Source organism: Diospyros lotus, chromosome 1 (assembly GCF_014633365.1).
Source record: "Diospyros lotus cultivar Yz01 chromosome 1, ASM1463336v1, whole genome shotgun sequence".
Lineage (NCBI taxonomy): Eukaryota > Viridiplantae > Streptophyta > Magnoliopsida > Ericales > Ebenaceae > Diospyros > Diospyros lotus.
Window position 1 is genome coordinate 53,095,718 of NC_068338.1, and position 27,872 is coordinate 53,123,589.

At 36.2% G+C, this 27,872-nt stretch overlaps 3 protein-coding genes across 6 annotated transcripts; 1 reads left to right on the forward strand and 2 right to left on the reverse strand.

Moving 5' to 3' along the window:
* LOC127803383 (rab GTPase-activating protein 22) lies at nt 1-6,172 on the forward strand. Of its 3 annotated transcripts, XM_052339564.1 has the most exons (6): nt 216-364; nt 449-642; nt 2,521-2,653; nt 2,826-2,875; nt 4,370-4,423; nt 4,579-6,172. In XM_052339564.1, the coding sequence occupies exons 2-6, from the start codon at nt 479-481 to the stop codon at nt 5,813-5,815; spliced, it is 1,638 nt and encodes a 545-aa protein (XP_052195524.1). In that variant the 5' UTR covers nt 216-364; nt 449-478; the 3' UTR covers nt 5,816-6,172. The 3 variants fall into 3 exon arrangements, with proteins under 3 accessions (XP_052195535.1, XP_052195524.1, XP_052195543.1); XM_052339575.1 differs by lacking the exon at nt 449-642 and having other exon boundaries at nt 1-364; XM_052339583.1 differs by lacking the exons at nt 216-364; nt 449-642 and adding an exon at nt 753-1,969.
* A 1,067-nt stretch (nt 6,173-7,239) lies between these two features.
* LOC127803394 (cytochrome b5) lies at nt 7,240-11,777 on the reverse strand. Its single transcript, XM_052339595.1, has 4 exons — nt 11,634-11,777; nt 11,433-11,523; nt 7,877-7,943; nt 7,240-7,745 (listed from the first exon to the last, which is right to left on the reverse strand). The coding sequence occupies exons 2-4, from the start codon at nt 11,517-11,519 to the stop codon at nt 7,498-7,500; spliced, it is 402 nt and encodes a 133-aa protein (XP_052195555.1). The 5' UTR covers nt 11,520-11,523; nt 11,634-11,777; the 3' UTR covers nt 7,240-7,497.
* A 3,034-nt stretch (nt 11,778-14,811) lies between these two features.
* On the reverse strand, nt 14,812-20,872 carry LOC127791748 (uncharacterized). 2 transcript variants are annotated; one of them, XM_052321754.1, is made up of 10 exons: nt 20,527-20,870; nt 20,209-20,361; nt 19,510-19,725; nt 18,986-19,168; nt 18,363-18,584; nt 17,607-17,723; nt 17,378-17,521; nt 16,964-17,065; nt 16,300-16,368; nt 14,812-15,349 (listed from the first exon to the last, which is right to left on the reverse strand). In XM_052321754.1, exons 1-10 carry the CDS (start codon nt 20,740-20,742, stop codon nt 15,119-15,121), a joined length of 1,653 nt encoding a protein of 550 aa, XP_052177714.1. In that variant the 5' UTR covers nt 20,743-20,870; the 3' UTR covers nt 14,812-15,118. The 2 variants fall into 2 exon arrangements, with proteins under 2 accessions (XP_052177714.1, XP_052177723.1); XM_052321763.1 differs by lacking the exon at nt 14,812-15,349 and adding an exon at nt 15,403-16,079 and having other exon boundaries at nt 20,527-20,872.
* Between the last annotated feature and the right edge of the window lie 7,000 nt (nt 20,873-27,872).

Consider the following 27,872-nt stretch of genomic DNA (forward strand, 5'->3'; position numbering starts at 1 on the left):
GGGATTCCCCTGCGATGGCTCACTTCTGAGGTCTTCGGTTTTGAGTCCCCCTCTCTCTCTCCTCCATCTCCGATGAGAGAGAAAGAGAAATAACAAAAAAGAGGAAGTGAAAAAGCAGTTGAGAGGGAGGACCTTCTTCTCAGTTGGTTTACCAATCTATATATGGTGGAAAATCCACTACCATTGGAAGGGGCATACCTGTCATTCTCTCCATGCTCTTTCCCTTCTTCATCTCCGCCGCGAATGGTGTCACCGGAGGCGGGGGGTTCTGGCTCGACAAGGCGGTTTCCAATTCCGGAGTAGCTATCGCCGTCACGGCCTTGGCCGGACTCGTCTTGGCGGCCGCCGTGTTCTACACTACTAGGTAACACACAAAAACAACGAGAACAAAATTGGCCTAGGTAACCACAGCATTTGAATCCCTAGAAATCGATCGATTTTTTTGCAGTAAACAGTAGCTTTATATATTAATCGATAGATGAGAGCCCTCCGGCGAAGTCACACTTCGTCTTCTTCGTCGTCTTCTTCAAATTCTTCTTCACCGTCTTCGTCTTCGTCTTCGTCCTCGTCCTCATGGATTCATTTGAGATCGGTTTTGTTCGTCGTTGCGTCCTCCTCACCGGCTTCTTCTTCTTCTGATCGGTGAGTTTCTCCCTCTATTTCTCCTTCCTTCGCTCCTTTACATTGATTCAGCTCTTAATTTAGTATGTTCACTGTTTTCAAATTTAGATCTCGCTCTCAGACTTGTCGGACTCGTTTTCTGTTGGATCAATCGTTAGCTCAATACAATAATACTGTACAGCTTCACTTCGTTCTCTCCTCGGATTTTACTTGTTTCCTATCCTTCAATAGTGGTTTCTGATATATGGAGGTTTGACAAGGTCGAACAGCTGAATGGTTTGACGGAGTTGCGCTCGTCTTATTCTGTTTATTATTATTATTTTATGAGTTCATAACTTGTGTATTTCGCTGTTAACAATTTCAATAGTAGTCAATTTCTTTGTATCACTTAGTTGCTTCTAGATGTGTCTGATCAATTTCACTCTGCTGCGTACTGATGTTTTTTTCTTCTTTTTTTTTTTGGTGTTGAATATGTGATCAACTGATTCAGCTCTTCCCCTGCGGAATTAGTACTTTTTCTTTGCAAAGTAATGACATAAGATGTAGGTTTTCCAGATTGACACAATGATATTAGTGTTCTTTTGGAACTAGACAAAGAAAAGGGTAATTTTATAAAGCTGTATTGTTTCTTTACAAGTTTAAGCTAAGAGCAATTTCCAATTGTTTACTCTCAGTTTGATGACTGGAATTTATATATACCATATGATGTTCAGTACGCTGGTGGGACTCCTGTGTTTAATGTGAAGATATGTCAATAGTTTTAACCTGTGTGCCTGGATTTCATAAGATAGACTAACACTGTAAGCAGCCTCTGATGCCCAATGTGTTTCAGTTGCCTTGGTTTTACGAAGAGTATTTATGCATTCAATTTGGGGCATGGGGTGCAGAATTTGTATTAAAAACTATTTGGGTAGACTTTGATGGAGTTGACCCCAGTATTTTATTTGAAAAACAAAATGTTTGACCGGGATAATTTGAGGTATTATTTATAGCTCTAGTCCTCATTGATTTGCAGTAATGTAAACAGGAATGTTTCCAAATCCTGACTGTAGAGACTGGTACATGGTGGTGAAGTATGACCATGACTTGTCTTTGTCAACTAAAGGAGTACTCATCCTACTTGACATGGCACACACGTAGTCCTAATATGCATCCTCTGCATTCCGTTTTTGCTCTTTTACCCCTTTTGAACTTCTTTTTCCTCCAAGATTATTATTCATTGTAGTTGCCAGTTTGAATTGCAATCAAAGAGTTTTCAGCCAAAGAATCCAATGTTCGCAAGCAATATCGATTTTAGATTTCTAAGGCAACTGGAGCACTGCATAAGAAAAGGTTGAAGGATGCACAGGTCAAATTCTATAATCAAAATGTTTTATTTGAACAGTAAATTTTATGTTTGCTATAAATACCGACTCTCCCTAAAAGAAAATGTAGGATGAAACTGGATGGTGAGAACCAGAAATCTAAAATATGTGATTGGATTTCCTTAGTTCTAGTGGGATCAATTATGTTGTAGTTGTACTAAATGTATTTCTACCCTGGCTCTTAAGAATAGGGGTGTATCGTGAAGAAGGTTGTTGAGTAGCATTGTAATGTAATTTTAAGAATAGGGGTGTATCGTGAAGAAGGTTGTTGAGTAGCATTGTAATGTAATTTGTTTTTCCATGAATTTACAATTATCATCAGTACATTTGTCTTTGTTGGAGTTTTGGGGCTATGGAACTTGTTAGGAGATTTTGGACATGCTTCTCCCCAATTCATTTCTATGTCTTATTGATACTTCACATTCCTCTTCTCTATGTTAAAGTTACATGTGATCATTTAGTTAATTTAGTGTTATATCAATACCTGCTTCTTGCTTATAATGATAATTAATAGTGCCTGTTTCTTTGTTTCCAGGGGCCATCTAAAATCACCATGGTCTCGCCGGAAAAGGAAACATGCCCTTTCACCTCAGCAATGGAGGAGGTTGTTTACTGCTGATGGAAAGCTCCGTGATGGAGTGAAATTCTTGAAAAAAGTTCGAAGTGGGGTGAGATACCATTTCATGAAAACTTAAAAGAGTTTGTGTTACTCCATTTTGAAAATTTATAGTTATCCCTATTCATGTTCATGTCCTTCATTTTGTTGTCTTTGAAAATATTGGAATTTTTTTTTTCTGTAACTAAAATATTGGAATTTTATCTGTGCAATTTCTTGTGTAGGGCGTTGATCCCAGTATCAGGTCTGAGGTTTGGCCTTTCCTTCTTGGAGTGTAAGCATTTCCACTATTCATTTGTCCCATGAATACCTGGAGTATCTGATATGGACTCTTAAACTTTGATTGCTGCTGAATTCCAGATATCAACTGTGATTCTGTTTGTCCCATGCTTTGAAATTCTTGACTCATTTTTCTCTTGGGTAAATTACAAAAAAAAAATAATAATAATAATACTGAACTTTTAGGTTTGTTATAAGTTTAGAATGAACTTTTAATTTTTACAATTCACTAACTAAACTTTTAAGTTTGTTACAATTTTATAACGAACTTTTAATTTTGCAATTCACTTACTGAATTTGTAAATTTGTTAGAAATTGTACAGTGTTTGAAAAAAGTTAGTTTTTACCTTAGAAAAAACACGAAGATAAGTGAAGAAAAAAACAAACAAAGCTTAAAATCATATCACTGTTTGCGACATGTTTAGTTCTTTTTTTTTTACCAATAAAAGCTATGGGTTTCTAGTGATGTTCTATGATTGTAACAAACTTGCAAATTCAGTTGGTGAAGTGAAAAATTTAAAAGTTCGTTATAAATTTGTAATAAATCTAAAAAGTTTGGTTAATGAATTGCAAAAATTAAAAGTTTGTTAAAAAATTGTAACAAACCTAAAAGTTCAGTAATTTTTTTTTTTGTAATTTACCCTCTCTTTTTTTTGTAGGATTTATTTCTTATGAACTTTTATCCAATTAATTACCCTTGATTGCATTATTTGCATATTTATTCTTATGGAATCACAATCCTCCTTTATCAATTTCTATTTTCTTTAATTGTCTGTGCTGTTTCTTTTTCTGTTTATTTGTTTATTTATGTTTTGATGAGGGCGGAAGATATGACAAATGTGTTAAGGTATTACTAGGAATGAGAAGAGGGGGGTGGAGAACTGATAGATTTTCTTTTAGATTGCCCTTGTTATTTTCTCCCTATGCTGCAAAATTTTGACAAGTCCCCTTAACATTTGTGGTAGATTAATTGATGGCATCATTGTTTTCAAGGAATACCTGGTAGAGCTTCTAGTATAACAAGAACGCTAAGTAGTCTTCTTAAGATGTTGATATCTGTTACATTATTTTGGATTAATAACATCCTCTTGCACTTTGAGCTGTGGTTTTGCTCATCTATCTTTATAAATTATTGGCATTGTTGATGAGTTTTTCTGGTTTCAATTTCAATCTTCACTGGGCTGCTGACATGAATTTTTATCCAAATTATTGTTATATGCTCGGTGATTTGAATAATCTTGAGGAAAAGTTCAACTTTGGGATATATTTCCCATTCTTGCTCAATATATGATTCAAGTGCTAAATGTTATATATATATATAGGATAATGCTGTATAGGATTCAATGTGTGTGTATGCTTGTGGGTTTGTGTGCAATTCAAATTTAAAATTGGTCGAATCCTGTGATGCCTAAACATATATATTGTTGCCTTCATATTGAGGTAGATGCATCAAAATTCTCTTTGATGACTTTTTTTCTTTTCCCAACAGCTACAACTTTAACAGTTCCAAAGAAGAAAGAGAAGTTATAAAAACTGAGAATAGGTGAGTTTTAGAATTCTCTTCCCAATCCTGTGGTGCTCTCTCTCTTGCACACACACACACATACACATACAGGTTGCCCATTAATGTATATTTTCCTTAATGTCATATGGATGTTTCCCAACTAGATTGTTTTTTATTTCAATATGTGATTGCAGAAAAAAGTACGAAATACTTCGCAGGAAGTGCCGGCGCCTTGTAAAACATGGCTCTGACAGTGCAAAGTTAAAGGGTACTTGTGGAACAAACAGTAAAGGGGATAGTGGGATTTCCAATCAAGACATAGATTCTCCCGACTCTGAACACGTGGTCAGTGCCAGGGAATCACTTTCTAGTGAGGAAAGGGGCCCGTCCTTTGAGTATTCCAGTAATCCCTGCAGTGCATTGTTGGATGAAGATGCTGGTTCCAGACAAGTCACAGATTCAAATTCTCCTGCATCCGTCACAGAGTCATCAGATTCAGACTCCTCTGAGGACCCAGAACTGAGTAATACATTCCCCTTTACGGAAAGCAGGGAGGAAAGTGATCCTGCCATGCTTTCTAAGGAGGATTCTACCCCCTCCGGGGAAGAAGTCCAGTCAAAACTCTGCAGCACTGAAGATTTTTCCACATGGCAACGAATCATCCGTCTTGATGCAGTTCGTGCCAACGGAGAGTGGATAGCGTTTTCTCCTTCTCAGGCTGCAGTATCAGAGGAAAAGGCAAGATGGTCTGCTGAGGTTGTTGGGCTGAGGGATTACGATCACCTTGAACCCAGCAGGATCTTCCATGCTGCTCGTCTAGTTGCCATCCTTGAAGCTTATGCACTTTTTGACCCAGAAATTGGCTACTGCCAGGGGATGAGTGATTTGCTCTCTCCAATAATCACTGTGATAACAGACGACCATGAGGCTTTCTGGTGTTTTGTTGGTTTTATGAGGAAGGCTAGGCATAACTTCCGGCTGGATGAGGTGGGAATCAGGAGGCAACTGAATATCGTTTCCAAGATAATCAAATTCAAGGATTCCCATCTTTACAGACACTTGGAGAAGCTTCAGGCAGAGGATTGCTTTTTTGTTTACAGGATGGTGGTGGTACTCTTCCGAAGGGAATTGACCTTTGAGGAGACAATGTGCCTCTGGGAAGTAATGTGGACTGATCAGGCGGCGATCAGGGCTGGAATAGGGAAATCTGCCTGGAGTAGGATAAGGCTGCGCGCCCCGCCAACCGATGATCTGTTGCTCTATGCAATTGCAGCCTCGGTGTTACAAAGGAGGAAACAAATCATAGAGAAGTATAGCAGCATGGATGAGATAATAAGAGAATGCAATAGCATGGCTGGGCATCTTGATGTGTGGAAGCTCCTCGATGATGCCCACAATTTGGTCGTCAACCTCCACGACAGGATCTCGTGAAGAACACTTCCAACGCCACCTGCTAAATTCGTTCACTAATTTATCGCCTTGGGCAGTATCATCTATGAAGCATTCATTGGTCGCAACTAGTTTACTGTACTAGTTTAGTTTTCTTAGCGCTAGACTCCTTAATTCTAAAGGTCTGCGTAGTATAGCGTTATTGAATACAAACAAGGTCGTGTCGTGCCAAATTGCTATCACCAGGACTCTCAAGTGTACCATACTGGTTCGAGAAAGATCCTTCTGTTTGGTAAGGACATTGACTAAATTATCTTCTTCCTGTATTTTCTCAGTGGGTTTGGAAACTTATTTAAGTAAGCCATTACTGATTTAAGAAGTGCCCTTCCTTCTGTGCCATGTTGATTGGTTGCATGTGTTGTAGTAATTCACTCCTGACAGTGTAGCTTGGAATAAGCAGTATGGATTAATTGTGTTGAATCAGAATGGCCCAAATTAACAATGGACAGGTGAAGAAGCCGCTTGCGAGGTAACTCATCTTGGGCTTTGTTTGGGAGAGGAGAGAAACGCAATTTTTTTTTTTTTCTTATATTCGATAAAGGAGTCTGAAGATGAAAAAATAATGGAAAGTATTTTTATTTGTTTGGAGGAGAAATGGAAAAAGTATGGAATGAGAAGATGTTAAATAGTAAATTACCACTATACCCTTTTAATAATAAATAGCATGTGATTAAGTTAAGAACAAATATGAACTTTTTAAAAAATATTAAGATTAGTGTTGTCAAAAATATGAAAACAATTTTTTTTTTTTTTCCATTCTCCGGAAATTAAAAGCTATTCTCTCATTGATGTGCTAAAGAGAATGGATGTAAAAGAGTCGAGATCAATACAAGTTTAAACGTTAAAAGGTTATATACAAGCTTAAAAAAAAGTTCATAAAGACTTGGGAGACTTTTTGATAGAAGAGGTCTTCAGGTGATAATTTTCTGGCGAGCTTGCTTTTGGGGTTGAAAGAGAGGACTCTTGAGTCTCTAAGAGACCCCTTCAAATCATATTTCATTAGGAATGCGACAATTCATCTTTAAAATTTTTGCCTTGAATATTAGAACAGACAATGACAAATCTCAATTTCAAAAGAAATGAAAACTAACTCTCACCTTTATAAGTCGTAAGTGACTCTCCTCTCTCTAAGTATGCCAAAAAATCTACAATAACTCTTTACATCCTCTTATAATTTTTGACTAAGCTGAATTATGCATGGAAAAACTTGTACAGGAGACATCTTGCGCCCTCTAATTATTTTTTATCTTGTAAGCTTATGAAGACCCAAAGACAATTCCCAACTAGAAATTTTATTGTCCTATTCAACAACACCACTCATAAATGGCAAAAACCTTCTTCCATCCATTTCCATTTCCATTTCCATTTCATGGTCTCTCAATTAATCACACGCTGGGCTCAAGAAGGGAAAACAAAAAGGAGCAAAGTTGATATATCAAGCAAAACAAAATAAACCATTATCCATACTGATGCTCAATCACGATGTGCCCAAAACGCAAAGGAACTAAAAACAACTAAATTGTTTGGAGACAATCACAATGTGCAAGAAACATAAAGCAACTAATAAGAAGGGGACTAAACCGTTCTTTTGACTCAGCCCACTGACGTTGATGACCACCTAACCAAGTAAAAACGGAGGCCCTAAAAAGATGGATTGTAATTGGCTAATTCTCTTTGGTGTAGTATCGAACAGTAACGGCCAAGGCCAGGATCAAGAGGGGCAAAAGGAACTGCAAAATCTTAATGATGACATCTGGGCTCTTATCAGAATTGTGGGCTTGGGGAGGTGGAACGTAAGTGCGCTTCAGAGGAACCGTTGATGGATCTACTTCACCAATGCAATACTTTTCCATCATTTCCCTTGCAGAATCACTGTGGCCGACATCTTCAAAATCGTTTGTCGCATCTTTCCCTGCAAAATACAAAACAGCATGCAGGCAGGCAGGCTCGTATAAGAGCATGTCATGATCCCCCTCCCTTGACCGCTCAAAGAACAGTAGAAGTGCCATTTAGCAGTAGATATGTATCGTAACATTTTATTACCTGTTGCCGCTATTAGAACTTCGTCACCACCTGGATGATCGTCCATGAATGGGGTAACGTCATACACCTGATAAACTCTCGTTGTAGTTATTTAATAGAAGAATACAGAAATGGAACAAATGCAATTATTTCTTCTTGAAACGAAAGGAAAAAGAAGATAAAAGAAGGCAAGGAGAAAAAGGAATCAATGATACATGATAAACTCTCATTGTAGGTAACAAATAGAGGAAGTTCCAACAATAACAACAGTAATCACAAACCTTAACAGGTGGAGTTGGGTACATGTTCGAGATAGAGAGAGTTCAAAAAGATAAAAGAAAAATCCAGACATTTCAATTATGTTACAAAAAAATACCTAGCTTCTAGATTGTGTAGAACAGGAGGAATCTGTGCTTTTCTGTGTTACTATTTGACATGACCAGAAAAGAAGAGAAGACTAAGGAGCACGAATAAGGGTGAGGCATTAAGATTACATAACTGATAACTTGCCAAAATTGAATGAAAAGCTCTTTTCAATTTTTAACTTTTCGTTTGGTTTTGATTTTCTTTTCTTTTTTTGTTTGTTTAGTTTTTGAACTAAATATGTTATTTGATAACTTTGTTTTACTTTCAAAACTTGATAATGAAAACATAGCATAGCATTTGATACAAATTTAACTTATTTTATGAGGTGATTAAATATATGTTATTAATATTGACAAAAGGCACTTCTATATGAAAAAAGGAATTTTCCCCTCTTCCTCATCACTTCATAAGCTACAGCAAAGTGAAGGAGAAGATGGACCGTTGCCTCCCTGCACCTTTTCCTCAAGTTGTTAGCTGTGAGAACAGTCCAAAGATCCAATCAAGTAAAGAAAGCCACTGTAAGATGAGGGCCTGCTTTCCAGGGGAAGTGAGACCCACCCACTAGCAAAACAGACTAAAACAGGTCCACACCCCAATAAAAAGTCACTTGGGTGCCAAACACATTGAGGCCCCCTCATCACCAGAAATGGAATGATTATAGAGAAAGCAATAAAAAGCTATCATGGAATCCATATCTTAATCATGGAAAATTTGCCTAAATTGTCACTCCATTGGTGATCACAAATGAAACAAATCAGACAAATGCCTCATAAGGAGGTCTAAGGCATCACCGTCTATCCAAAATTTAATTCTACTCCCCCTTCCCACTCGATAGAAATCCTTCCAATGAACTCTTCCCATAAGCACATAATGCCTATCAAAGGCTAAGCCCATAATTAAATTTACTCCTGTAGATAGACCGACCCGCTTATTTATTGCCATATTTATCCCTTCCATAACTTTCCTTCCAATTAAGTTCCCCTCCCACACAGCAAATCTCCACCACTCACCCAACAAGGCCTTGCTAAACAGACTAAACCTCTAAATGACCAAGCCACCAGTGCAATAAACCTCGCCCCAGCCAATCAAATAAAATTTGAACGGAATTCCTAGATATGGCTATAGATAGAGATGATTGGTAAGCTAGAATCCATACAGCCAACCCCACCCAATGGCATTAAGCTTGATCTATTGTGTTGCTGTTGCTATTTTCTAGATCTCCCTAGTGTTCATTGCTATTTTTTCCTAGACTTCCCTACAAGAAATCACCCAATAACACTTCTCAAGACAATTAGCAACTAAGAATGAGATAGTAAACAAATACTTCTTAAGGGTAATACAAGAGGCGGCACTTTTGGTAAGGTAAACTTTCCCTTCTAGATAAAATATTGCCTTTCCAAAAAGAGCTGTCCCCCTCCCGCCCAGCCCCCCACCACCCCCAATTTTTCCATTCGATTGCCCAAAACCGAATTGAAAGGGGATTCAAGTGGGAGACCTAAATATGAGGAAAGCAGACAACCCATTCCACAGCTAACACCTACATCACCCACAAATATAACTTTGCTTTTAGATAAACTAATTCACAAGCCAAAAATCACCTCAAAACATAAGAGAACACATCTTAGTAGCCTAAGTGTAATGGATCTTAGCCCATGTGGGATTCAGACTTATATATTTGGTCAAATTTATTTGGTTTAAAAGACCAAAAGGCCCATCAAAAGAGAGATAAGAACCGAGAAAATCAATTCAAATCAACATTAATTTAAGAATTTCAAATCCAAGTCTAGACGTCTAAGTGGTTATAAAAAAGTGAAGATAAAAAATCACATGAAAAGGAAAGCGAATGAGATAAAGGAATTGGTTGCTCTGTAGAGAGCAATCAAGTGCTCGACAAGATAGCAATTGGATGCTCCACATAAAAAAGCATATTTTGTAACAAGAGCAATTGGGGTTTCCTCCTATGTGGTTTTACAGTATATTGATCACCAATAATAATTATACTCATTATGAGAAGCAATATCTATGTTATAACTTCTTAGCCCAAAAAAAAAAAAAAATTATATGATAACTAATCATTGTAGGTCTCTAATTTCGAATAAAAACTAGACATAAATATTGGAACTTTTATTTTTATAGCCCCAGATTCTTGCAAAGTGGGGAACTACGCACAGGAGATGCCTTTGTTTTAGTGAATTTTGATACAAAGTTGTCCTGTGGTTCTTTTATCTACTTTGAGTTTTAATGTAAATTGGTGTTCCTCTTTTGCTACAATTTTCTTTTTTTGGTTGGTAATTTTGAACACAATTAGTGTTATCAAATCTTAAATCCAATCCTAAGCTCCCTACCCACTGTGACAGGAACAAATTCTGATTAGGTTTATATTTGAATAATTTTGTATTTAGGAAACATAAATGTTGCAGGATTAGGATCCCAATAGTTCGTAAATTATGTTTATCATCAACAAGGAGCAGGTGAGATGCAGATAACCACTAGGCATCAGTTATTTTTTTCTTCTTTCAAGAAAATTGCAATGGGGATTGGTTTTAGGATTAGCTTTGACAAAGTAGGCCTTCAATAGTTCTGTTTCCTGTTAAAATCAATTCATATCATAATATAAACTTTGAATGTGACTAAAATTTAGATGTTCTGCTGTCCTGCCATCAGAGAGCCGCTAACACCCAAATCCCCAACGAATTATCCTTAAGTGAATTTCAGTACAGTTTTAGTAGGCAACACACTCATTTGTCCATGTTGTGGCCTATTATGCGAGCCAAAGCTGTACATGATAGCCGTGGACTTCTTGACTTGCACAAATGATACATGATTTTTAACACTCAGAACCAACAGTAAATGCATTGCTTGACTAAACTTGTACGTTTAATGCCTAATCAGAGCATAAACAGTCTGTGTGTAGAAAAGGCCCATAATTAGTCTATCAATTGCCAGAATTACCATCAAAATTAACCATAATTCTAACAAAACCATTAAAATTCCTAAAACCTACGGAAAACGCAACTCTAAATTCCAACGGCTCCTCCAAGTAGTCAAACAAAGCAAAAGATGAGCAATCATCATCAAGAACTTGAAGCCAGAACCAAACAAACAACTAATGAATAAAAGTCAAAATAATCTTAAAGAGAACAAATGTTTATACATATGCACAAAAATAAAAATTACCAAACGGAGGTTATCAAATCAGAGAAGATCCAACCTTTCCAGATATAACAAGCCAGCAATCCTTGAGTTTGTTGTGCTTGGTGACCTCTTCAAAGGGGTGAACCTTCGGATCTGAAGCCATTTTTCTGCACGCAAAAGCACCGACAGAAAGGTAAATCATCAGAATATCGAAGCATCAGAAGTACATAGAGATTCTCAACCGGAAATCTAACAAAAGAATCGAATTTTCGTCTACCAGTTATACGGTTGCGAGAGAGAAAGTACGGCGCTTGAGCGAGACGATCCTCTCTCCCTCAATCTCCCTCTCTCGAGATTCGCTTCTTTGTCAAATCACTTCACGAGCACAAGCTAAGCCACAGCCCACGCTGGCCAAAGCGTGGGCCTTCAATTTATATACGTGCAACTCGTTGATGATTCAGCACAATGCACATTGACCCCTCAGATTTCACAAAATTACAAATTTGACCTGCTTTGAGCTGACCCGTTACTTGCCAAAAAGAAACAAAGAGACGACCCGTATACCAAATAGAATTATTTCTTCTCTTTTGCTAGGTCGCCGATATATTTATCATAATTTAATAATAATATTTTTTTTATAAAATAAAAAATTCGAGGAATCTCCCTATCAGGTTAATTTTCAATGCATATTTATCTATTTTTTTTTAAAATTTACGATTTACATACTCCACAATCTTAAATAAAATAATAGATTTATTACGAATCAAAACTTAAGAGTTTAGTCTTTTAGGTAAACATAATTAATTATATATTTTTACATAAAAATATAATTGAACCTACGATCTCTCGATAATAATTATTTTTTATTTTTTTTATATATTAAAATTTTAAATATATAGTAATTGTTAAACTTAAATTTATATTAAATTTTAAACCACTAATTGTCACATAGGATAAATAACAAAAAAAATCTAAATATTTTCATAAATTTATAAATTTATCCAAACATTTCAATTTTAACAATTATATTCCAATTGACTCAATTAAATGTAATTTTATCTAACATTGAAATTAATTTGAGAGCTATATATTATTACTGATGTAATGCACTATTTGTCATAAAAAAATATATAAATAAGACTTGCATATATACATAAAAAAATAAAAAATAAAATTATATATCTGAGTCTCACTCATATATATATATATATTATGACATGTTGCTTGTTAAGTCAATACTGACACGTGCATCATAAATTGATTTTAAGTATTGAATAAAATTGCATTCAATTGTGATATAATTGACAAAATTGAAACGTTTAATTAAATTTGTAAATTCACAAATAAGATTTTGAATTCTTTTTTTTTACTAATTGTCTCATATTTAAAATCTAAACACATAATAGATGGTTATTAAGTCATGATATTAAGTTACCATAATGAGTTGGTTTCACTATTATATTAAATACCTATTAATTACAAGGTTGCGAATCACATAATTTAGTGAATTTTTATAAGTAAAATTCATAAAATCTTATCACATGCTAAGATAGTCAACAAATTCCTTTGATATTAAAATAAAGTATATAATTTTCCCAAAGAATTTAGTCATATAGCTAAGGGGATAAAAGTAAATCTCTTTACATGTTACAATAAACGTCTTTTTAAATTTTTGTCAGTTGTTGTTAATCGAGGGACCAGAGCACGAGTTTCGATCCAAACTTACCTGGCCCGACTTGTTTGTCAGTGTGAATTTGATCCGTGGTTTATAAGAAGGTAACTATTCTTGTCAAAAATATTATTTTTTGGAACTTTTTTGATTTTTGTGTTAAAAATTTTAAAATTCTTAAAATATTTTTTTTTAAAAAAAAATATCAAATTGGTAACTGTACATCGATTTAGGATCAAATTACACATTAAACTTTAAAATGAATCAAATAAACTACTGAGGAGTCACGTTACCCAACCCATTCAATGATATATTAAAATAGAAACTTTATAGTTGACTAAAGTGGCCCCCACCTACGAAAATTTAGTGGTTTAATCGACCCATTTTTTAAAATTTAATGATGAATTTAATACCTAAGGGAAAATTCAATGTTTAATTTCACTTTTTCGTATGTGAAAAATAATACTATAATAACATACCAAATGGGCAGCCCACGTGAGCTATTTTATAACATAATGGCATAATAATAAAAATTTTCAAGCCATGAGGGTGTGACTACCAATCGGTCACAATATTCCACATGAAAGAGAGAGACAGAACAATAAATAAATAAATAAATAAAACACGAAATCAAAATCATGACTCTTTTTCTCAAAGTGGTACCATAAAAGTAAAAGACATGAACTTTACAACACTATGGTCCTGCCATTTGTTGTCACGGTTGTTGGATAATAATAATAATAAAAAAAAATCATTACCCTTCTGTATGAAATGGATAAATTTTATATTTTACTAAATCAAATTCTATCAAAAGAGGTAAAATTCAAAAATAAATTTCATAACTTGAGAATAAAATTTATTTATGACAAAAATGCCCCTTTCTCCCTCTCGGTCACTGATCTTTATATTTGTTAACAGTCGTTTTCGTCAACCCTCACCACTCCAACATCGCTATAAAAAATTAGAAGATAAATCTTTTTTAGATATAATAAAGTTTATAAAATGTAATAAGGAAGATTGAATCTATTAAAAAACTGCCGTCTAAATTAGAATGAATACAGTTGACTTGACCATCTTGATTTATCTGCCCAGATAGATAGGGGTTCTATGGTTCTCTTTCAAACTGCTTTTGCCTGTACATATTTGGGATTGCAGGGGAACCATCAATTTTTAGCTATAAGCTGCCAGATATTTGCTCCATTTACTCTCGTTCCAGGATCCAGTTCAAAATTTGGTGGGTTTGAATCTGATTGCCATAAAAAAGAAACTTTTCCTGTTAAAATTCCAATTCTCAATTAAAAACGGAGAGGAATAAAAAGAATACAAAAAAAAAAAAGCTCAAAAGAGTTTCAAATACTCAAATCTGATGATTAGGGATTCAATTCACTATTGCTAACCCAAATTCACCGTACACATTCAAAAGTTTGGATTATTGCAAAATCATAAATTTGTGTCTACTCCATGCAAGTTGTGATAATTTATGTCTATTTGAAAAATCATGTCTCAAGCTTCCACCCATAATTCACTTGCATGTCTGCTTGGATCGTGAATTTTAGAGAGAGTAAAACAATTCCAACCGAAAGATATGTGTTATTCAAATACCTTGAGTTCCCATGATAAAAAAAATATATATATATATATATATAAACTTAGTTTTGTATTAGTTTATTTTGTGATTTTTCCTTTGATTTATTCAGTTTTCTTTGTGGTTGCTTAAACTATTCCCTAATGTAAATTGTAGACACTTTACGATTTTTTCTATTAATATACACTTACTTACAGAATACATAAGAAAAAAAAACTTGATTTCTCTTTCACCTGACAAAGTCAAGATTCCTCGAAGGCCTGGCAGAACAAAACAGTAAACTGGCGATTAAGATGAGATTGAGCTCTCACTGTACTATACCATGCAAATTGCAGACAAAACAACTTTAGCCCTCTGTTTTTAGGAACATGAGCAGGGATTTTGTGTCAAATCACAACGAACAAACCCTTTGCAGGTGTCAAGTGCTCATATTTGTCTCCCCATTCATAAGGACACCAATAAGCTCACTTTACCAGAAAACTGCTAGCAGATATTCCCAAGTTTCAGTCTAGTATCTTAGTCCATTCACCAAATTCACAGCCATATCCACTGATCTAGCCAATTCAACCGCTGCTCCAACGTATGTATGTGGGGTTAACTTCAAGAGATTGGCTTTTGCCTCGGCGGGTAATTCCAAACCTTCAATGAAATCCCTAATCCTCTCCTTGGTAACCGTTCTTCCTCTTGTTAGCTCCTTCAGCTTCTCGTAAGGCTCTGGGATGCCATATCTCCGCATCACCTAGATATAAAGAGAGGAAAATTATGAGAACTATACACAAATATGGGAGATCGTACAGATAACATCTCAATTGGCGGCCACGTAATCAAATGTGGAGGCAGCTAAAAGGATGACATGCATACAACAAGGTCTCCTGCTATGCAATGCCAGAATGGAGGCCTTGGATAAGCATGTGAGAATACAACAAATAAAGCTGGTGAGGCACGGCACTAACTAGATCTGACTAAGGAGATCTTAGAATGCGGTGGCACATGCCCAGGGTCCTTTATGTTGGCCAGCAAATCCCAAGAATGGGCTTTCTCACAAGGTTGTTCCAAGAGGGAAGGAAAGATAAAGCAGGTGATGGATTAGGAATTATAAATGGTTTCACATTCAAAATAACCTCAATTCAAGTTATGCCAATCCCTAAGCCATTTGATAGTGTCCAAGAATGACTCATGAATCAAAGCACCTAACTCTTAACAATTGGAGTTATCAAACACATTAAATACTACTCAAAATTCTGTCCTTTTGGTAATTCTATGTCTGAACATTACATGTCAGCAGATGTATTCACAATCCTGAATAGTGGCGGTTTCATTACAGATGTGTAGCAAGATCTTATTTCAAATAATAGTGCACAAACGAAACGATATGAGTGATCCACCGTCTTCAAAATGGTTGAGGTGAAACTGGACTTCTACATGAAGATATGGACCACCACTAACATCATCTCCAACCCTAAATCAGCCTACAAAACATGATCTTAGAATGGCCAAATTTCAACAACTGTCAATAAAATAAAATAAAAAGAACAAACTCAGTCAACCAACTATCCCTAGCATTCATAGGACCAACACCGCATTCAGTAGGAAGATTATTTTTAGCAGCCACAGCTAATTCAGCTAAATAGAGAAAACAAAGTCAAATCAAATAAACTATTATACATAAATTAGGAGGTTGGTACGTACAGTTTGTATTGGTTCTGCAAGCACCTCCCATGTGTCATTCAAGTCTTCAAACAAAGAAGCTTCATTAACCTATTGCAAAATTAATTCAGCAAGGTTAGGTGCCCATATTATGCTCAGATAAAAAAAAGGTTAGGTGCCCACATTTAAGTAAGCTTCCTGCTCCAGACTAATATTGCTCCAGATATGAATGGTACAACTGAAAACAAGGCAGGGGCAAAAGAAAATGCTGCCTGATAAAAGTCAAGAGGGAAAAAAAAAATTCTCTTACCCATACTATTATATGTATGGAGAATAATAATTTGGTGTATCCATAACATGAAGTTGTGTCACAAATAATTTGGACAATTATTGCATTTTATTTGCTACAGTTTTGCATTTTAGTTGTTCACAACTTTACTTTTTAAATAACTGCTTTAAATTATCTTTCAATTTCTTAACTTTCTTCTTCACAAAGAGAGAAGCCTGAAATTCAAAACAAAAATGATAGTATTCAAGCACACAGAAAGTGTGTGAACAACGCCAGAGTGATTTGATGTAATACTCTAATTTAGATTATATAATCAGATAATTTCTACTACTCCTTTACCTTTGACAAAATGAAAACTAGATAGCATTATGCACCCTCAAGAGAGGAACATAATGTATTTCAAATTTGATATTTTACCTCAAGCTTTGCTATTCCTTGTAATGCACTTCTGTATGCAAGAAGGGAATGTCCAAATCCATCACCCATGTTCCTCAGAACTGTTGAATCAGTTAGGTCACGCTGCACATGACATAAAGAACAAAACAGTTAATTTGCCAAGACAGCTGGCAAGTCTCCTTCTATCCCTACTAAATCAGATGACTAGGCATTACTAGAAAAACCCATCTTTTAAGACACTACTCAGTGACATAAAATTTCATAAACTGCACTTTTGGAACATGAAAACTCACATAGCCTGAAAATGCTAGTTAGTGTGCCATGTTGTATGAAACTACATAAACATGCACGCACACACAGTAGGCAAACAGAGTAGGAGGTGTGTTTGTGTGTGCGAGAGAGAAAGAGAGGGGAGGGAGGGTGGAGGAGAGATACCTGCCAACGGGAAATAGGCAATTTCATGCTTAAATGGGATAGACCTGCATTAGCTTTCCCAAGATTGCCCTCACTGTTTTCAAAATCAATGGGATTTACTTTATGAGGCATAGTTGAGGACCCAATCTCACCAGCCTTAGTTATCTGCTTGACATTTGAATGTGAAACATCATAACTTACAGCAGAGGCAGACCAATAGTAAAATAAAGAAAAAACTCAAAAAGCTCACCTGCTTGAAGTAGCCTAAAGATATATAGCCCCATAAATCTCTATCAAAATCAATTAAAATGTTGTTAAACTGGATAATTGCATGGAAAAGTTTTGCCATGTAGTCATGAGTTTCAACCTGCACAAGATGTTCAAATAATATTAAATTTTAGAACAGATAAATGCAGCGGAATACTATTTGTAATTTTCAATCAAAAAGTACCCAGACAAGACAGCTCATTAAAACAGATTTTTGGACATTGATAATCTTGAATTCCTGAGGAGCAACCTACACTATATGGTTAAATTGTGAAATTATTTTCTTGAAGATAATGAACCTAGGTAGCAGGACTCCCCTAGTTTCCTGCTTGTTAATTTTTATGGAGTTCACCCCCTTAACAGTCTTTTGCTTTTGTACACTTGCTTATTTATCAAAAAAGAATACAACCAACCAGGATAAAACTTCCAAGTGAGGTCTTCTATCACAGTTTGATAGTTTTATAACTGTTTGAATGCAGAATACTATAATAGCAATCAAATACTATGCTACAAGCAATGAGCAAGGATTGGAGATACAAAATAGTTATGATGGGTTCAGCATTGAAAGATTATGGTCTGTAGTAGCCAACAAAGCTATGCTAAATGTGATATTAATGTAATTACAGATTTTTAAACTTAGAACTTATGCCGATAAAACTTCCTCCTCTGGCATGTGAAGAATAATAGCAGAACCTGATTAAACGGTGAAGCAAGAAAAAACTTGGTGTGTGGATGATACCTGAGTCACATAGGAATTGAAGCTTAATCCAAGAGATGTAACAAACTCCTCGGCAACTTGAGGCCAGCTAATATCAGGGTAAGCAACAATATGTGCATTGTAATTTCCAACTGCACCAGCAAACTTTCCCATTATATCAACTTGCGAAATTTCTCGCCTTTCCCTGCTTAATCTAACAGCAAAGATTGCCATTTCCTTCCCAAGGGTGGTAGGTGAAGCTGGCTAAAGAATAATAAACCAAATGAGTGATGTATTCATGAATGAATTGGTTGTAGAACCTAAACGAAGTTGATTTGTCTAATTATCTTGTTACCATTATTTGCCAGGCAGATGACAGTGTACACGTATCATTTTTCATCCAATCAACTGTAATTTATGCATTCAGTTATAATAATAGTAAAAAAAAAAGGATAGTTGCAGTGAAGTGATTATGTGCGGTCTGTAGATCATCAAATGTACGGCAAATACCAGTCAGCTGCAGCCTTTTAGTTTTCAGTGTGGGGGGTAGACTTAGAAACTTAAACCTATTGTCCTCAATGATGACGCAATTTAAAGTCTACACAAATTTTCCTCGAGAAATGTATTATAGAAAAATCTACAGATTACAGAAACAACCCATCTACCTGTCCATGTGTGCGAGATAACATGGGAACGTCAGCATTAGCTTTAGCCATGCTGCAAATGGCCTTAATTAACTCATCCATGACAGGAAATATGACGGTGTTCAAAGCTTCTTTCAGCATCAAAGCATGGGCAAGATTATTGATGTCCTCAGATGTGCAGGCAAAATGAAAAAATTCAAGCACCTACAATGAAGATAGAGAGGGTTACTAATGAAACAACAAATCAAATAAAAATAGCAATAATGGAAGTCACTGCAACCAAGATCAGAGAAAAGGGTAACGGTTCAATAACATCAACAAACTCAAGACAGTCATACTCATATATAGAGCAACTGAAGGATTAAATTCAAACCAATTATATAGAGCAAGGGACAGACAAGTTATGTGCTCAAAGGGTTTGCTCTGGCAGTATTATCATCATGAAATGCACCACAGGTAAACAAGACACTAGAAGTTGAATTATGTCAGAAGTACAAAAGCCGGTTACTTTAACATCATAAGAAGCTGCAGGAGTAAGTTCAAACCTTTGCAATCTCTGGATTTGATTGGCATTTTTGCTTCAAAAAGTACTCCACTGCTTTCACATCATGGTTCGTCACTTTCTCTATCTTTTTGACTTCCAAGGCATCATTTAAAGTAAACCCATCAATCAATCCTTGCAAATAAGACTGAGCTTCAGCACTAAAGCCTGGAACCTCAGTAACTTCAGGAATTTGTGAAAGCTTTAACAACCATTTGATCTGGAGGGGGGGTTCCCGTTGTTGAGAATGAATATTTCAAAATTTAAAAATAAACAAAAAAATAATAACAAACAAATTAAAAGGCAGAAAGTGAACAACTTCCATGTAAAACGGTAGTGGATATGAATAGTAACGACAACACGAGATCTGAGAAATAACAAAACCAAAAAGAATAACTTCTGGCAGAATTATGGGTAGCTTAATATATCAAGCTACATGATACCAGTCATGCTAGGACATTTCTCCCCAACTTATTGCATTTTGTCAACCCTTCGGCCAGTCCTATAATTGATGAAAGAAGGATTAAACTAAATAACGATTAGAAACCATACATTGCACTGAACAGTGACACTGATCAGGTATATGCATCATATCTTTCTATCCTTTTCTTCAGTCCACTCATAACTACAACTTCATAGTTTAACAAAGAAGAGAACAAAGTTAATTGGTTCAAAATGAAAACGATAGAGGAATCAGCGGTACCTCAACCATAACTCGAAAATAAATTAGGCCATATTCACTCAAACAAGGAGCCAGGTCCTTGACTTTAGCCCAATAACGACCATCCAGAGGTGACAAAGCTGTTAAACTTGAGAGCTCAAATTCACGTGAATATACTCCAGACATCTTCTTTACCTAAAAACATCCATAAACCCATCAATATAGCATAAAATCTCCTTCCCTCCCTCCCTCGCTCGCTCGATAAAAAGGAAACCAACCATGCAAGGCCAAAATGGCAAATGCACCAGAAGTTGAGAATGCTGTAGAGAGCAGAATTACAGAGATGATGAACGAGATTACCTTTTCCACGGAGATATTGCTGTCGGAGTCTTTGACGACGGCACTGCAACAACAATCTCTGGCAGGAACTGGTTTAGAAGAGAAGAAGCGAAACGAAGCATTTGAAGAAAGGTGAGACGGATTAGAGAGGCCTCTGAGTGGCTGAAACCTAATAGCTGGGCTGAAACAGGGGGCCTGATTACTGCTTAAAACCCTCGAACAAGCTCCCAACTCCATGGCTGGGCAAGTTCTATTCTTCGGAGCTGTAGCGGCGGTGTTCGCAGCGGTCTTCCCTCTCTCTCGCTCTTTCGGCGTCCGCTCAAATTGTAGCCCTAGTTTTGATTGGCGGCCCAAATGGACCGAACTCGGTGAAACAGGCAAAGCTCCGGTGGACCATGTTCTCCAACCCGGGTGGGTCTAAGCTTTTCCTCGACCCGATCCTGTTGTCGTTGTACAGCAAAAGACGGGGTCGACTCGGATTGGATCGGTTCGGTTCGATTTTGCATGCTGGGAGTTTTTTTCTCTTTGTTTTTACATTTTAGTGTTGATTTTCAATTTTTTTCGTTCATTTTAAATTAAAAAAAAACTTAACTTAGTGTTTGATTTTTATTTAAATTTTTCTAAAAATATGTTAAAATAAATTTAACAGTTTTTTTTAAGTATGCTCTTAGTATAAGTAAAATTTTAATTAAATCAAAATAATCAAATCAAAGTAACTCGTTCAACTCGATTTCTAAATTTGAGTTTTTTTTCTATTATTTTGGTTAAATTTTGTTTGATTTTCTTGTTGAAACAAATAAAAATAACCAAACTGATTGAAATTTCTATGATAGAATTATTAATCGATTAAATTTTTTTTAATCAAATAATGTTATTTTTATTCAAAAAATAAATCTCTATAATTAAATAATATTTTTAAACCGAAATCTACTTATAAAACTTAATGGAAGAAAAATTATTCTTAATTGGGTAATATTATTTTTATTCAAGTAATATTTATTTTTATTTGAGTAATATTTTTTTTTCAAATTACTTCTATCTATTTGTATTTTGTTATTTTTAATTTTTTTCGATACTTTCAATTTGAGTAATTATTTTGGTTGGTTTGGTTCAAATTTTAAAAAATATTCAATATTGGGTTCAATAAAATTTGATATGAAGTGTACGGGTTAAATAAAGATATGACAAAAAATAAAAATATATGAAAATCTAAAATTTATATAGTTGATCTTATATAATTGGATAAATACTGAATATTTTGTTATTTATATTTAATATTAGATTTAACTAATTCAGCTAATTCAGTATGCTCGCCCTATCCCTTATTAATAAAAATTCAACAAAAGATAAAAAAATATAAAATTCAAAAAAAGTAAATTATGCAAAATCCAGAATACTAGGTTTGGCAAAAATGAATAAAAATATCAAAAGAACTGGAAAAGAAATAAAAAAATACAACTTTTTCATATTCTTTGACGGAGAGTGATCACGTCTGCCAGAGACTAAGATGACAGGTGGCACAGTCCCAATTTGACACATGTCCTTTCCAACAAACTGCCTGAATAGCACGAAAATAGAAAACCATATCTTTCCCACGAAACGAAAATGCTGAAATGGTATTTTTTTAAAAGGTAAAAAATAGAAATGTGAGATAAATTATAAATTTAAAAAATAAAAAAATATATAAATATAATTTTTAATATAAAAAATTATACAAAACAATTCAAATATAATACAAATAAACATAAATAATAATCATAGATACAAATTCATATACAAACACATACAAATCCTTAAACCAAACAAAGAGCAATATAAATATGATACAAATCAAAATAGAACACACAACACGTATAGAACACAAGAACAATAATGAACACACACATAGAACACATACAAATTCAAATGATAATAAACACACAGAACACATATAAACCAAATACAAACACAAACACAAACAGTAATGAATATATATATATATAAAGAGAAAAAGAGACTTGCAACGACCTAAGAATGAATGAGCGATGGTGAACGACGACGAGAGTTCGAGGTCGACACCAAAAGAATGAGTGACGTCGGCAATCGATTGAAAGAACAACGGATGGCGGCGAAGCTAGCATGAGGAGCAACAACTTAACCAATGTGTCTGAGAGATAACAGAGGAGAAACCCCCCCCCCCAAAAAAGAAGAAGAAGAATAGAGGAAAAATGGGCATTGGGCAGAGGTATTTTCGGGATGCGAGTGTCGGGCAGTTGGCTTTTCACCTCCAGATTGTGAGGTTGCTAGTCGTCGGAAACGTATTTCTGGCTGGAACGCGTTTCCAACAAATTTAAGTAAATTACGAAACGGCTCCCATACGTTTCAAAATTTACAAAAATGCCCAAAAATTCATTTCTAGGTGTTCTCGCTGTCACTGAAACGGGAAACAGTTCGAAAACGTTGAAATAGTGTCTCGAACGCGTTTCAGTGCTACCTAGCAAACTGCAATGTGTGACCTTCTCTCTCCCCTTCTTGTGATGGCCCTTTTTGTGAGGGCTCCAATACTCAACCCTTTGATTTTATTGAAAGAGATAAATTAAATCATGGGATGTGACTAGGAGAGATTAAGATTTGAAGTCACGATCCACCAAAATGACACTTCACATATCATGATTCATTTTTTACCATCCAAACTATGTCTGAGGAGACAGTCTCTCTCCCTCTTTTGGTTGATAGGGCACATGATTTAAAATGGATTCAGAAGCATAAAACAACAATTAGTTAAGACCATACTCATAAGAAAAGATTTGGCAAGAATCATGCTTGAGTCATTTTGAATCAAATTATATATTATATAAACACTATCTTTTTTAAAGATAAGCAGGGTTAACCCTAATCTCTTTAACTCTTTCTTTTGAAAATAAAAATAATGAGAGAATTAACAGAAATGCAAGAGAGGAGTATGAGAATTTATACTTAAAAAGAATACTAGGCCTTATGCTTAAATATATATAGTCATAGTCAATGTTCACATAGTTAGGAGTCATCAACAAATTATACTTATATTTATAGATGTAATATGTGTCACTTTTGGGATTGTAATGCTTTTAAAGTAATAAAAGCGGTATGTAAAATACCTGGATCGCAGCGGAATGATTGAAACTAATTTGCCTAACAACCTCCGTGGAAGAAAACTATAAAAACTTCCTTATACGTCCACCCCTTGTTCGTCCAAGACTCGAATGATGATGCCGAAGACAGTATATGAGCGATCAGAAACTAATTCTGATTGTCGTTTTTTTCCATTAGGCTCTATGTCTATTTATAGGTATCACACAGATAAAGATAGACACGTAGGAATTTGAATCTAATTCAAATTCCAATTACTTATCCCATCATATATATTGTTAAAATTCAAATGTTAATGAATTTGAATTTGTTTCAAATTCATAACATTTATCTTATCATTAGGAACTTATCCCAATGTAACCGCAATTCTAACAATCTCCCACTCGGGTACTTGGGATAATGCTCAACTCATCTTCTCATACAGGACGTCAAGGGGTGCGACCTTGATGACAATGATAAGAGTACTATATCAAACAACCACCAATGCCAACATAGTACTGCTGCAAAAGGAAATAACCGAGGGCAATGCCATCTATGCCTTAGATGATAAATAACACATCTATCAAATGCTTCCAATCTCTCAAGATGAACTCTGAACAGCATTTGATCATCAACAGAAGTTCTTGCACTCATGATCATCACACAGATGATCGTCCGGACTATGAGTTGCAAAACTTACATGATGTGGTATAAATTATCTTTCCCAAAATTCGAAACAATCCATCTCTTGGTTCAACCACTTGCCCAGACATGGCCCGCCTAGCTGCTTTCTTGCTGGCCAATTGGGTGACATGCTAAAGTAGTGTAATTGAACCTCAACTTCATGAAACAATTTTAGGTCAGAAGGCATATGTGAATAGGGTTCCACGCAGTGACAGAGAGAGAACAATCTTGTCACTTCCCTATAGCGGTCGTACAACCGCATGCTGTATGATGTGCATGCTACGGTGGAGCTCCCACTAATCGGGGATGTCACACTCAAAACACCGTACAGATATCGGTCCAGTCACCACATAGGCACTAACCCAAGTCATTCAACTTATGAGTACTCACATCCTGCTTTTCTCAGGCTTAATATGGAATTCAGAATATATCCATATTCGACTTCTTCCAATAAGTCTCATCTTAGCCGTACTAAGGCGACAATAACAACCTTGGATACCCCTCATGTATCAAGGCACTTACACTGACCACATAGGTCCAAGAGTCAGTTGTCTCATCCTGCACACCACACAGGTGTCAGGGCGATCGTCCGCGTGATTGGACCGATCTAAGCCTGGTGACATTCACGAACATGTGTAATTATTTTCATGTTTTCCATATCAACAACACAATGTCATATAATGAAAACAGAAAGAAGATAACAAATATCCATCAAATAAGATAACAAATATCCATCAGTATAAATCAAAATGAATGTCGTAAACAGTGATCAAATGTAGAACTCAAATTCTACGTAATCCCATACGCCTCACATGGGATTCAAATACATTCCTGCTAAGTGGCTTTGTCAATGGGTCAGCCAACATTTCAGCACTAGGAATATAACTTAAAATCACTTCGTTGTCCCTGATCAATCCTCTAATGTAGTGATATCTTCTTCTTATGTGTTTTCCTCTATCATGGAATTTGGGATCATGTGCGAACTGCATCGCAGCTGTGTTGTCGATCCGAATTTCGACAGGTTCATCAGCCTGAGCTGTTACCCCAAGCTCTCGAAGGAAAGCACTAAGCTAAGATGCATGTCTTCCAGCTTCTGAGCTAGCCACATACTCTGCTTCCATGGTCGACTGAGCAACACAATCTTGCTTCTTGCTTCGCCAAGAAATAGAGCCTCCACCAAGGGTGAAAACATATGCTGATGTGGAGACGCTATCATCTTTATCTCCGCCAAAATCAGCATCAGTGTAATCATGTACTTTCATATCTCCACCTTGGAAAGCTAGGGCATAATCATGAGTACCACGTAGATACCTCATGATTCTTTTGACAACTTTCCAATGTTTCTCACCAGGATTACTTTAGTATCGGCTTACTAGCCCAACGGCGAAGCAGATATCAGGACGAGTACACTTCATAAGATACATGAGACTCCCAACAGCACTGGCGTATGGTTTCTTTTCCATTAGTTTCCTTTCTTCCTCTGATTTAGGGCACTGACTAGTACTCAAGGTGCAACCCTTATCAACTGGAGTATCAACAGGCTTTGAGTTATCCATATTAAATCGTTCAAGGACCTTACGAAGGTAAGTCTCTTGAGACAAACTCAAAAGCCTCCTTGAGCGATCCCTCGAGATCTTAACTCCGAGGATATAACTCGCTTCCCCTAAATCCTTCATCTCAAAGACAGAGGATAGCCATTCCTTAATGGTGTTGATCATCTCCAAGTTGTTTCAAACCAATAAGATGTCATCTACATATAAGGACAAAACCAAGAACCCATCTTTTGTCCGTTGGATATACACACAATGGTCTTCCTCCATCATGGTCAAACCAATGGAGGTGACGGCTTCATGAAACCGTAGATACCATTGTCTAGACGACTGCTTGAGACCATATATGGATCGTTTGAGACGGCACACTTTGCGCTCTTGCCCTTCAGTAACAAAATCGATGGGTTGATCCATATATATCTCCTCGTCTAGTTCTCCATTGAGAAATGTTGTCTTGACATCCATCTGGTGTAGCTCAAGGTCTAAATGAGCGACAATGGCTAGAATCACGCGAATAGAGTCAAATCTCACCACCGGAGAAAATGTCTCTAAGAAATCTACACCCTCTATTTGGGTGTAACCCTTCGCGACCAATCGGGCTTTATACTTGTCGATCGATCCATCAGCTCGGCGTTTGATTTTCAAGACCCACTTGTTACCAATCGCCTTTCTATTTGGTGGAAGATCAACAAGTTCCCACACCTTGTTCTTATCCATCGAGTCCATTTCCTCTTTCATAGCGATCAACCATTGATCTCGGTTTGGGGAGGTTAAGACTTCTTCGTAAGAAGTCAGCTCACTGTCATCCGACATGGCACACATAAGTAGCCTTCCCTCAATATCATCGAAATGACGACGAGGGATTAGCCCACGCTGGCTGCGTCGAATTACTTGAGTCTCCAAAGTATTGTCTATGGGTTCACTCCCACTAACTGCAGGAATTCTCCCACTGACAAAAGGAACTTCCTCTTGTAACTCATACAATTGGGAGTCCTTATCAACCTCACCAATTCTTGGGAACTCATCCTCAAGAAACTCTACATCCCGAGATTCTGTCTCAGTTAAACCCCCATTAGAATGTTCACCATACATGACGTATCCTTTTGATCCTGCAGGATACCGAATGAACACCTTCTTGCTGGCTCTTGGTCCAAGTTTTCCATACTTGTGGGACGTGCTATGAACATATCCAGCTGATCCCCAAGGCCGCAAGTGATCCAAGTTTGGACTTCTTCCAGTCCATAACTCATAAGGGGTAGAAGGCACGGACTTGCTTGGAACACGATTAAGAATGTATGCTGCAGTCAACAACGCATCTCCCCAGAAACTAATCGGGAGATTCGCCTGCGCTAACATCGATCTAACCATTTCCAACAAAGTTCTATTCCTACGTTCTGCAACACCATTTTGTTGCGGAGTGCCAGGAATAGTTAGGTGTCGAACTATACCTTTTTCCTCACATGGACTTCTAAACTGATCAGAAAGGTATTCACGGCCTCTATCGGTTCGAAGAGTTTTTAAGCTCTTATCGATCTGATTTTCAACCTCATGCACAAAGCGTCTGAAGCAATCTAAAGCTTCTGACTTATGAGAAATCAGATACACGTAACCGAAACGTGAATAATCGTCTATGAAGGTAATAAAGTATGATGCACCATGACGTGCCCTCACATTCATAGGACCGCATATGTCGGAGTGTACTAACTCCAAAGGACAAGATGCACGAGAAGCCTTACCAAAAGGTTTCCTCTTGGCCTTACCAGCTAAGCAAGGCTCACACACAGTGAGTCTCACTTTATTGAGAGATCCCAATAGACCTTCTTTCGCCAGCCTTGCCATCCTTTCTTGACCCACGTGGCCAAGTCTCTTGTGCCATAAATCACAACCAACATTTATGTTAGAAGAAGTAGAAGAAACTAAAGCAATAGAATGGTTATTAAAAACATGATCCAAATTAAGTTTGAAAAAACCATCTACTAAGAAACCACCTCCAAAGAATGTATCATCCAAATAGATGTTCACGCCAGTATCACGGAAAAGAAAAGA

Bases quoted from the DNA above. Each gene is read 5' to 3' on its own strand.
- LOC127803383 (XM_052339564.1), top strand. From the start codon at position 479: ATGAGAGCCCTCCGGCGAAGTCACACTTCGTCTTCTTCGTCGTCTTCT. The intron at 643-2,520 runs GTGAGTTTCTCC...CTTTGTTTCCAG, and splicing joins GCTTCTTCTTCTTCTGATCG to GGGCCATCTAAAATCACCAT. The intron at 4,424-4,578 runs GTGAGTTTTAGA...ATGTGATTGCAG, and splicing joins GTTATAAAAACTGAGAATAG to AAAAAAGTACGAAATACTTC.
- LOC127803394 (XM_052339595.1), bottom strand. From the start codon at position 11,519: ATGGCTTCAGATCCGAAGGTTCACCCCTTTGAAGAGGTCACCAAGCAC. The intron at 7,944-11,432 runs GTTGGATCTTCT...AGAGTTTATCAG, and splicing joins GGCTTGTTATATCTGGAAAG to GTGTATGACGTTACCCCATT. The intron at 7,746-7,876 runs GTAATAAAATGT...TGTATTTTGCAG, and splicing joins AGTTCTAATAGCGGCAACAG to GGAAAGATGCGACAAACGAT.
- LOC127791748 (XM_052321754.1), bottom strand. From the start codon at position 20,742: ATGGAGTTGGGAGCTTGTTCGAGGGTTTTAAGCAGTAATCAGGCCCCC. The intron at 19,726-20,208 runs GTACCGCTGATT...CCCCCCCTCCAG, and splicing joins ATTTTCGAGTTATGGTTGAG to ATCAAATGGTTGTTAAAGCT. The intron at 15,350-16,299 runs GTACGTACCAAC...CTTTATATCTAG, and splicing joins TTGCAGAACCAATACAAACT to GTGATGCGGAGATATGGCAT.